The following is a 12,043-nucleotide window of genomic DNA, read 5'->3' as shown; positions in this document are numbered from 1 at the left end:
AACCATTCATTTTCACAACTGCTGATGCATTGTCACATATTTATGGTAAAATTTAAAGTTGTGCAATATTCATCCATAGGTTTGGGTGAGCAAATAGCTTCAGGTGAAATGTGATTTTCTGAGTAGCTAGTACGTTTATGGCAGTGCAGATTTGTTGAAAAGACTTCAATTTAAAGGAAGGAATTTTAACCTTTACATAATTTCATATGTTTTGTTTGTATCAGATATAAATTGGTTATTTATGAAAATAAGTTATTTAAAAAACCTGTTTGGTTTACTTCACTTTCTATCTTCATCTTAAGTGCTGCTGCATTTAAGAATCATGCTTTTGACATAGGAAAGTCTTTTAAAGCAGAAAAAATGTTTCAATGTCTCCTTAAGTTTTTATGTAAATTATTGATTTGAAAGAAATATTTGTGACAATTGGAAATGTAAACTTAAACACAAACAAATGTTCGGCCTGTGCTGGTACATCATCTTTAAGCGTTAGATGATGTCTAATCAGTATTTGCATGCTATGGTAATGTTCCCTTTTATGTGTTTGGCTTTCTTGTGAGCATGTCACTTTCATAAAAATAGTACGTTGTCATTTAGTAACTGTCTACAGCTTGCCATTTCAAACTTAGGGGCTGCCCTGCAAAGGATCTTCCTTTTGAAATGAAGAAGGGATGGCTCATAATTCCAATGTGTTGTCAGAAGACTAATTTAGATTTATTGCCATCCACTCAAAGTTATGTATGTAATTACATGACAGTAAGAGTGTATTTGTTGGCTGAGCCTGACAAAAAAACAGCAGCTGTTTAGTTGAACCTGCATTGTGCTGTAAACAAATCCAACTCTGGTACAAAAAAGGGCCATGGCTAATATAGATTCAGATCTGTTACAAATTGACTGTAGAAATAATTATGAACAAAATAGCATCAGTTGATGTATTGAGTACAATTTTCATGATTCTGGCCATGGAGAATAATACTTTTAAGGGTTTTGAAGAGCTCTGAGCTAGCCTGTGATATTGCTAATGATTCATCAGCAAGTGTGGCCAAAAGGGAGATATCATCGCACAGTTAATCGAAGTGTCCCTTTGTGATTGGATTAGTGGTATAGAATGTGGAGTAAGATAGGTGATGGCCTGGTAGTATTGTCGCTAGACTGTTAATCTAAAGACCCATGTAATGCTGGGTGACAGATGGTGGCATTTGATTTCAGTAGAAAAAAACTAGAATTAAGAGTCGAATGATGACCATTAGAAATCATTGCCAATTGTCATATAACCCATCTGGTTCATGAATGCCCTTTTAGGGAAGAAAATCTGCCCATCCTAACCCCTATTCTGGCTTACATGTGACTTCAGACCCATAGCAATGTGGTTGACTCTTTACTACCCTCAAGGTAATTAGGGATGAGCAGCAAATGTCCATGTCCCTCAGCCTTTCCTCATAAGACCTTCCCTCTTAGGCAACATCCTAGTAAAATCTCCTCTGCACCCTTTCCAAAGCTTCCACATCTTTCTTATAATGCAGTGACCAGAACTTATCTATTTTCTATTTTATCTATTTTTAAAAAATATTCATAGTCCTGAGCAATGCAGACAATAAGGAGGGTGTGAAGGGGAACTACACTTTGACAGTCCTGGTGAAATTATTGTTTCTCCCTACAGTACAGCCACATCCTGGCTACAATCCTAGGGTCCTAGATGAAGTCAACTATTTACAGTCTCAGAACGTTAGTTTTATAGAACATTAGAACTTAGAACATTACAGCTCAGTACAGGTCCTTTGGCCCTCGATGTTGCGCAGACCTGTCATACCAATCTGAAGCCCATCTAACCTACACTATTCCATGTACGTCCATATGCTCGTCCAATGTCGACTTAAATGTATTTAAAATTGGCGAATTTACTACCGTTGCAGGTCAAGCATTCCATACCCTTACTACTCTCTGAGTACAGAAACCACCTCTGACATCTGTCCTATATCTATCACCCCTCAATTTAAAGCTATGTCCCCTCATGCTCACCATTGCCATACTTGGAAAAAGGCTCTCCCTGTCCACCCTATCTAACCCTCTGATTATCTTCTATGTCTCTATTAAGTCACCTCTGAACCTTCTTCTCTCTAACGAAAACAGCCTCAAGTCCCTCAGCCTTTCCTCGTAAGACCTTCCCTCCATACCAGGCAACATCCTAGTAAATCTCCTCTGCACTCTTTCCAAAGCTTCCACATCCTTCTTATAATGCGGTGACCAGAACTGTACACAACTCTAGTGCGGCTGCATTTGGAGTATTGTGTACAGCTGCAGCATAACCTCATGGTTCCAGAACTCGATCCCTCTATTAATAAAAGCTAAAACACTGCATGCCTTCTTAACAACCCTGTCAACCTGGGTGGCAACTTTCAAGAATCTGTGTACATGGACACCGAGATTTCTCTGTTCATCTACACTACCAAGAATCTTACCATTAGCCCAGTACTTTGCATTCCGGTTACTCTGACCAAAGTGAATCACCTCACACTTGTCCGCATTAAACTCCATTTGCCACCCTCAGCCCAGCTCTGCAGCTTCTCTATGTCTCTCTGTAACCTACAACATACTCCGTCACTATCCACAACTCCACCGACCTTAGTGTCGTCTGCAAATTTACTAACCCACATCCTGGACCCAACACCGACCCTTGCGGTACACTACTAGTAACTGGACTCCAAGATGAACATTTCTCTTCAACCACCACCCTCAGTCTTCTTTCAGCAAGCCAATTACTGATCCAAACTGTTATATCTCCCACAATCCCATTCTTCCGCATTTTGTACAATAGCCTAATGTGGGGAACCTTATCGAAAGCCTTGCTGAAATCCATATACACCACATCAACCAGTTTATTCTCCTCTCTCCGTTTGGTCACCTTCTCAAAGAACTCAATAAGTTTTGTGAGGCAGGACCTACCCTTCACAAAACCATGCTGACTGTCCCTAATCAAATTATTCTTTTCTAGATGATTATAAATCCTGTCTCTTATAACCTTTTCCAACACTTTAACAACAACTGAAGTAAGGCTCACTAGTCTATAATTACCAGGGTTGTCTCTACTCCCCTTCTTGAACAGGGGAACCACATTTGCTATCCTCCAGTCTTCTGTCACTATTCCTGTAAACAATTACAATTTAAAGATCAATGCCAAAGGCTTGGCAATCTCCTCCCTGGCTTCCCAGAGGATCCTAGGATTAATCCCATCCGGCACAGGGGACTTATTTGTTTTCACACTCTGCAGGATTTCTAATACCTCTTCCTTGTTAACCTCAATCACACCTAGTCTAGTGGCCTGTATCTCAGTATTCTCCTAGACAGCATTGTCGTTTTCTAGACTGAATACTGTCGAAAAATATTCATTAAGTGTTTCCCTTATCTCCTCTGACTCCACGCACAACTTCCTACTACTATCCTTGATTGGCCCTAATCTTACACTCATCATTCTTTTATTCCTTAAATACCTATAGAAAACCTTAGGGTTTACCCTGATCCTATCCGCCAACAACTTCTCGTGCCTCCTCCTGGCTCTTCTGAGCTCTCTCTTTAGGTCTTTCCTGGCTACCTTGTAACCTTCAAGCACCCTAACTGAGCCTTCACGTCTCATCCTAACATAAGGCTTCTTCTTCCTCTTGACCAGAGATTCCACTTCCTTCGTAAACCATGGCTCCCGTGCTCTACAGCTTCCTCCCTGCTTGAAAGGTACATACTTATCTAGGATATACAGGAGCTTTTGCTTGAATAAGCTCCACATTTCTAATGTGCCCATCCCCTGCAGTTTCCTTCCCCATCCTCTGCTTCCTAAATCTTGCCTAATCGCATTGTAATTGCCTTTCCCCCAGCTGTAACTCTGGCCCAGTGGTATACACCTATCCCTTTCTATCACTAAAGTAAACAGAATTGTGATCGCTATCACCAAAGTGCTCACCTACTTCCAAGTCTAACTCCTGGCCGGGCTCATTACCCAGTACCAAATCTAATGTGGCTTTGCTCCTTGTTGTCCTGCACGCATGGGACAAAAACTGACCCATCTATAGTACTTGTACTATAGTGTTCCCAGTCAATATTTGGAAAGTTGAAGTCTCCCATAAAAACTGCCCTGTCTCTCTCACTCCTATCAAGAATCGTCTTTGCTATCCTTTCCTCTACATCTCTGGAACTATTTGGAGGCCTATAGAAAACTCTCAACAGGGTGACCTCTCCTTTCCTGTTTCTAATCTCAGCCCATACTACCTCAGTTGACGAGTCCCCAAATATCTTTTCTGCAACAGTAATACTGTCCTTGACCAACAATGCCACAAACCCCCCTCTTTTACCATCTTCTCTGTTCTCACTGACTAATATTGTAATGTACTTTGCTTTTAAACATTTGGAAGTGGTCTTTGCTTATTATCAAGTCAAATGCATTTCTTGCCCTCCCAATGAGTTGGCAATAGAAACATGACTGACAATAATAGTTTGGCAATTGTGTGTGAGACTTTTTGATTATGAGAAAAGTCTAGTCTTCATTCATATATATGACTGAATTGATACAGTAAGATGGAGTGCAAAACAAGGTTTTATTCATCTGATATATATTTTACACAGAGTTCTTACGATGCAGTGATAGTATTTCTACCTCTGAGAAATGGACAACCTAGGCTTACGTCCATCCTGCTCCAGAGATGTGCAATAACATCACTGAACAGGTTGGTTAAAATATCTACATGTTTCATAGAAATACCAGTTTTAGTTAATTTTACATTGAATTATGAACAGTTTTCTTCTATGGACTGTTGTGACTCAGGAGTAGATTGGAGTTATCTGACTCATTTCATGGTAAACCATTGACTTGGATAGTTTGAGCCAAGGACTCAAGGTGAAGTGAAGTGCCAATCCACTATTACTTTCCTTTATCACAATAGTGATGAAATATGGACTATCAATTTTTAACAGCGATCATCTGATTTTTACTCCTGGGGCTTCTGTGGACTGAACTGGTTTTAGAAAGGAAAGTCTCTGACATGAAAATAGCCGTAGTTATCACCTGACCACAGGTTAATTTAATTTGCAGTATGCTTCCCATATTGAATGTGAAAGAGTCAGCTGCAATTGTCCAGGTTGGAAACAATGACCCCAATGACACAGGGATCTCACAAATGAGCTGTATTTGAAACAACAGCTTTGGCAGAGCAGAAGAGATGGATTTGCAACAGCAGAACTGAAAAAGGTTGTATCTCTCTATTGTGTGCTCTCTTTTTCACATGCCTTCTCTTTAATTCTTTCCTTTGTGTTGACTCTCTCTCTCTCCTTTCGTTTAGGAGAACAAAACAATTATTGACTGCACAAATTGGAGACATTTTTGAACACTAAGAACACAAAGTTATCTGCAATGTTCACAGCTGTTGCTGTGGCTAATTATGCAATCTCAGGCTAAAATAAAACAATAACTACTGGAGAAACTCAGCAGGTCTGACAGCATCTATGGAGAGAGGATTAGACTTAATGTTTTGAATCCAAACGCTTTCTTTGGAACTTTAATTCTGAAGAACAGTCATTGGACTCAAAACATTAAACCTTTTTTAAATTGAAACAACTCAAGGTGAGAATTGAGAATCTGATTGAAGGCATCTTTGGTGACACAACCATACCCAACTCCAACTTAAAGGCTGACATACTCAAGCTTGCTTTTTTAATTCAGATGTTAATGAAAAAGATGTACTTTCTTTATCTCTTTGAGCATTTAACACAGCACTTAAAGTGGTCAGTCCAACAGACAAAGCATAATCTGAATGGGACATGGGTGGGAAACTGTGCAATGATTGTTTCCAATGTGGAAAATCTGGATGTGTAATGGGGTAGTCCTAGGTCTAGTATAGAGAGAAAGGCCAGCAACAAAACCAGCGTGTGTGGCATCAAAGGGATTAATGTCGACAAGGCTAGCTGTCAGGAGTTTATGTTCAATTGAAACCATGACTGCCATCTGTTATTTAAACAACAGAAATCAATTACTAAAAACTGAAAGAACTGCGGATGCTGTAAATCAGAAACAAAAACAGAAATTGCGTAAAAAGTTCAGCAGGTCTGGCAGCATCTGTGAAGAGAAATCAGAGTTAACATTTCCAGTCGAATGACTCTTCCTTAGAGATATTTTAGGTGTTGGAAGTGATTTCCTCAAATTCCAGGAGCAGCAATTACTGTTTTATATGCTGTTGTATTATTTTGGAATTTTGGAGAAAAAGAATGTCAAAACAACAGCAGTTTTAAAAGGGAGAAGAACAGACAAAGGAAGCACATGGTGAGGGCAGTGCAGGAGAGAGAAGGTTGAATTCATGTATTGCTGGACATTGGAGTGCATCTGGGAAAATTTAAAAAGTGTAATTCACAACTGATCTTGGAGGAATCTGGGAGAGGTCACAGCACAGAAGCAGATAAGTGGATTTTAAGCATGGCCTTAAAATAAGTCTGCAGTAGTGAGTAGAGTGGGTTCTTTCTTGATTATATGTTTTACTGAGCTATGTCTCTTGATTAAACTTAAAGTATAAGCCATAAGTATTAATTTAATCTGGAGCAGTGTTTTATAGAGGAATACGTCAGTGCTATTTTCTGGGTCTGTAGACTGAAAGAAGCAAAAATGGCCTTAGTAAAGTGATATGCTCTTTTTTTTCAGATGTGGGAGTTTAGGGAGAGTTTACGGGTTACTGAGGATAATGTCTGCAATAAATACTGTTGGTTGTCAATCCTATCAGATCGAATGGATCGGTTGGAGATGCAGTTAGAGGCAATGAGGGATTTACAATAGCAAGAGGATGTGATGGATGGCAGGTATAGGAAGGGAGGGAGGTCTTTAGATACAGTCACACAGATGGGTTAACTCCAGGAAGGAGTTATCCCCATTTCAAACAAGTATGCTTTTTGGAAATGTAGGGGTTGATGGACACTCAGGAGTATGTAATACGAACAGCCAAGTTTCTAGTATTGAGACTGGCTCTAATGCAATGAGGGTCATGTCGGGTTCCAAGCAATCGATTGTGTTGGGGACTCTCTAGTCCAAGGTACAGACAGACGTTTCTGTGGCCAGGAGCAAAAAATCAGAATGGTGCAAGGATCAAGGATGTCACAGAGAGGGTGCAGAATGTTCTCAAGGTTGAGATTCTGAAGGGAGATTACAGAAAGTTAGGCAGGAATTTAAAAAGGAGGTCCTCGAGAGTAGTAATATCTGGATTACTCCCCCAGTGCTACAAGCTAGTGAGGGCAGGAATAGGAGCATAGAGCAGATGAATGCATGGCTGAGGAGCTGGTGAATGGGAGAAGGATTCACATTTTTGGATCATTGGAAGCTGTTTTGGGGTAGAAGTGACTCGTACAAGAAGGACGGATTGCACCTAAGTTGGAAGGGGACTAATATACTGGCAGGGAAATTTGCTAGAGCTGCTCAGGAGGATTTAAACTGTGGGACCCAGGGAGCTAGTGAGGAAAGATTTCAATCTGAGACTTGTACAGTTGAGAACAAAGGTGAGTCAAACAGTCAGGGCAGGCAGGGGCAAAGCAGAGAACAAAGTAGGACTGATGAATTAAACTGCATTTACTTCATTGCAAGAGGCCTAACAGGGAAGGTAGATGAATGCAGGGCATGATTAGAAACATGGGTCTGGGGTATCATACCAATTACAGAAACATGGCTCAGGACTGGCAGCTTAATGTTCCTGGATACAAATGCTACAGGAGGGATAGAAAGGGAGGCAAGAGAGGAGGGGGAGTGGCATTTTTGAGAAGGAATAGCATTATAGCTGTGCTGAGGGAGGATATTCCTGGAAATACATCCAGGGAAGTTATTTGGGTGGAACTGAGAAATAAGAAAGGGACGATCACCTTATTGGGATTGCATTATAGACCCCCCAATAGTTAGAGGGAAATTGAAAAGCAAACATGTAAGGAGATCTCTGTTATCTGTAATAATAATAGGGTGGCTATGCCAGGGGATTTTAATTTTCCAGACATAGACTGGGACTGCCATAGTGTTAAGGGTTTAGACGGAGAGGAGTTTGTTAAGTGTGTACAAGAAAATTTTCTGATTCAGTATGTGGATGTACCTACTAGAGAAGGTGCAAGACTTGACCTACTCTTGGGAAATAAGGCAGGGCAGGTCACGGCTGGAAAATGGGAAGCCTTCAGAAATGTGATAGCGAGAATCCAGAGAAATTAAATTTCTGTCAGGATGAAAGGAAAGGCTGGTAGGTATAGGGAATGCTGGATGACTAAAGAAATTGAGGTTTTAGTTAAGAAAAAGAAGGAAGCATATGTAAGGTATAGACAGGATAGATCGAGTGAATCCTTAGATTATAAAGGCAGTAGGAGTATATTTAAGAGGGAAGTCAGGAGGGCAAAAAGGGGGCATGAGATAGCTTTGGCAAATAGAGTTAAGGAGAATCCAAGCAGTTTTTACAAATACATTAACGACAAAAGAGTAACTAGGGAGAGAATAGGCCCCCTCAAAGATCAGCAAGGCAGCCTTTGTGTGGAGCCACAGGAGATGTAGCAGATACTAAACGAGTATTTTGCATCAGTATTTACTGTGGAAAAGGATATGAAGATATAGAACGTGGGGAAATAGATGGTGAGATCTTGAAAATGTCCATATTACAGAGTAGGAAGTGCTGGATATCATCAGGACCTGATCAGGTGTACCCTAGAACTCTGTGGGAAGCTAGAGAAGTGATTGCTGGGTCTCTTCCTGGGATATTTGTATCATCGATAGTCGCAGGTGAGGTGCCGGTAGACTGGAGGTTGACTAACGTGGTGCCACTGTTTAAGAAAGGTGGTAAGGATAAGCCAGGGAGCCATAGAGCAGTGAGACTGATGTCGGTGGTGGGCAAGTTATCGGAGGGAATCCTGAGGGTCAGGATTTACATGTATTTGGAAAGCAAGGACTGATTAGGGATAGTCAACATGGCTTTATGTGTGGGAAATCATGTCTCACAAACTTGATTGAGTTTTTTGAAGGAGTAACAGAGGGCAGAGCAGTAGATGTGATCTACATGGACTTCAGTAAGGCATTCGACAAGGTTCCCCATGGGTGACTGGTAAGCAAGGTTAGATTTCATGGAATACAGGGAGAACTAGCCATTTGGAATCAGAACTGGCTGAAAAGTAGAAAACAGAGGGTGGTGGTGGAGAGTTGTTTTTCAGACTGGAGGCCTGTGACCATTGGAGTTCCACAAGGATCAGTGCTGGGTCCTCTACTTTTCATCATTTACATAAATGATTTGGGTGTGAGCATAAGAGGTAATAGTAAGTTTGCTGATTACACCAAAATTGGAGGTGTCGTGGACAGCGAAGAGGGTTACTTCAGTTTACAACGGGATCTTGATCAGATGGGCCAGTGGGCTGAGAAGTGGCAGATGGAATTTAATTTAGATAAATGTGACGTGCTGCAATTTGGGAAAGCAAATCTTAGCAGGACTTATACACTTAATGGTAAGGTCCTAGGGAGTGTTGCTGAACAAAGAGACGTTGGAGTGCAGGTTCATAGCTCCTTGAAAGTGGAGTCGCAGGTAGAAAGGATAGTGAAGAAGGCGTTTGGTATGCTTTCCTTTATTGGTCAGACTATTGAGTACAGGAGTTGGGAGGTCATGTTGCAGCTGTACAGAATATTGGTTAGGCCATTGTTGGAATATTGCATGCAATTCTGGTCTCCTCCTATCAGAAAGATGTTGTGAAACTTGAAAGGGTTCAGAAAAGATTTACAAGGATGTTGTCAGGGTTAGAGGATCTGAGCTAGAGGGAGAGGCTGAACAGGCTGGGGATGTTTTCCCTGGAATGCTGGAGGCCGAGGGGCGACCTTCTAGAGGTTTACAAAATTATGAGGGGCATGGATAGGATAAATAGGCAAAGTCTTTTCCCTGGGGTGGGAGAATCCAGAACGAGAGGGTATAGGTGTAGGGTGAGAGGGGAAAGATATACAAGAGACCTAAGGGACAAATTTTTCATGCAGTGGGTCGTACGTGTGTGGAATGAGCTGCCAGAGGAAGTGGTGGAGGCTAGTGCAATTGCAACATTTAAAAGGCATCTGGATGGGTATATGAATGGGAAGGGTTTGGACGGATATGGACTGGGTTCTGGCAGGTGGGATTAGATTGGGTTGGGATATCTGTTCGGCATGGATGAGTTGGACTGAAGGGTCTGTTTTTGTGCTGTACATCTCTATGACTCTATGACTCTATAAATTAGTAGTCTCTGAACTGGGTATGCACAAACATTGATAGTGAATAAATAAAAGAACTCCTCACTTGCAAGTAAGTTAAATCCAAGTGTACTGATAACAGGGATCATGGGAAATGTACAGCAGTATTACTGGTTAAGGTTTACTTGCAGAATAAATATGTAATGGCCTTGTTTAAGGGTTCAGAGGAGAAGGCTGGGGTATTGGATCCTAAATTAACCCCTTAATATTTCGGGTGAACTAGTAAGCTACCTTTCAATTGTAGTGAGGTGTCGCTGCATGATTAAAAAACAACAAAATTGTTTCGGCTATCCAAGAACATTAAAAGGAGTGGAGCTGGTTTGCCACTCCTTATCTGGCCAAATGACCTTTTAAAGTTTGATAAGTGACAGCAAGAGAGGAGAAGTGGCAAGATAAGATTAGATTAGATTACTTACAGTGTGGAAACAGGCCCTTCGGCCCAACAAGTCCACACCGACCCGCCAAAGCGCAACCCACCCATACCCCTACATTTACACCTTACCTAACACTACGGGCAATTTAGCATGGCCAATTCACCTGACCTGCACATCTTTGGACTGTGGGAGGAAACTGGAGTACCCAGAGGAAACCCACGCAGACACGGGGAGAATGTGCAAACTCCACACAGTCTGTCGCCTGAGTCGGGAATTGAACCCGGGTCTCAGGCACTGTGAGGCAGCAGTGCTAACCACTGTGCCACCATGCCGCCCACAACTTGTTTGTGGCAGTGTTGAATTGAGGTATATCTTGTGACAAAATGACACAAAAACCCTCCTTTATACCTATGTGACCAATTACATGTCAGCAGATGTTGAATATTAATATTTGCAGACAGAAACAAATGCTATTTTTGTCACATGTTGCTATGTCACCACACTCTGGAAAATAATTGAGAATTGGAATGCAGGGAAATATTGTATCAATTTAACTGGTGCGATATTTAAACTACAAATTAAAGTCAGAATGTTGTGAGCAATAGTTCTAGTTCTTGACATTTCTATTTTGACATGATTTTCCATATCAATTACACTGCAAATTTACTCCTGTCTTTCAATGGCCATGCACACTAAAATTGCATGGTGTTTGAGTCTTTATCTCCTGCATTCAGGTTTTGTTCCATTTATAGGATATTTGTAATCCTGGTCAGAGATTACAGAAATAATGGGATGAATGCTGATGGAATAAATTACCCTATTCTATTCTTGTGTCATTACAATTTTTCTGGATTGAAGTGACATCCACTTTTTGTAATAAATTTAAATGAAGTGAGAAGGCATGCAGATCCCTCCTCGTAAAATGTTCGGTTGAATAAATGAATAATCAGAAATACATGAGTTTTGTTTTAATCTTTTTTTTTCTTAGAACTGGAGAAGAGTGAAGACCTCAACAATGAAGATTATGAATATGAAGATGAAGCTAATCTTGTTATATTTCCTGACCACTATGAAATTCCTTTGCCAAACATAGAGGAGTTGCCAGCACTGGTCAGTGAGTTTGTGAAGCAGCATCTATTGTTTATCTCTTTACAGTCTCAAGCTTCAGTAAATTTGGGGTAGAGAGGTCAAAGACTACCCTTTTTAGCTTCAACATGCTGATCCTGATATGGCAGAGATATTAATAGCAACAAAAAATGTGATACATAATTAAAGGGAACAATTTTTCATACACAAGTCAAAGTTACCCAAGTTTCTTTTTATGATTTGACTATGGATTTAGAGTCCATTCTGTAAAGCACAGAAACAGACCCTTCAGTCCAACTTGTCCGTGCCGATCAGATATCCTAAATTAATCTAGCCCCAT

At 40.8% G+C, this 12,043-nt stretch overlaps 1 protein-coding gene across 1 annotated transcript in view; it reads left to right on the top strand.

Moving 5' to 3' along the window:
- The window catches only part of usp13 (ubiquitin specific peptidase 13), a 106,059-nt gene that overhangs the window by 32,799 nt on the left and 61,217 nt on the right, over positions 1–12,043 (top strand). The window contains exon 4 of the mRNA XM_060834133.1: positions 11,606–11,727. Within this exon, the coding sequence (XP_060690116.1) occupies positions 11,606–11,727 (122 nt within the window). The remainder of the gene's footprint in view (positions 1–11,605; positions 11,728–12,043) is intronic.

This window comes from Hemiscyllium ocellatum, chromosome 13 (genome assembly GCF_020745735.1).
Source record: "Hemiscyllium ocellatum isolate sHemOce1 chromosome 13, sHemOce1.pat.X.cur, whole genome shotgun sequence".
Classification (NCBI taxonomy): domain Eukaryota; kingdom Metazoa; phylum Chordata; class Chondrichthyes; order Orectolobiformes; family Hemiscylliidae; genus Hemiscyllium; species Hemiscyllium ocellatum.
The sequence above is the reverse complement of the archived record's forward strand: the minus strand, read 5'-3'. Positions and strand labels throughout refer to the sequence as shown.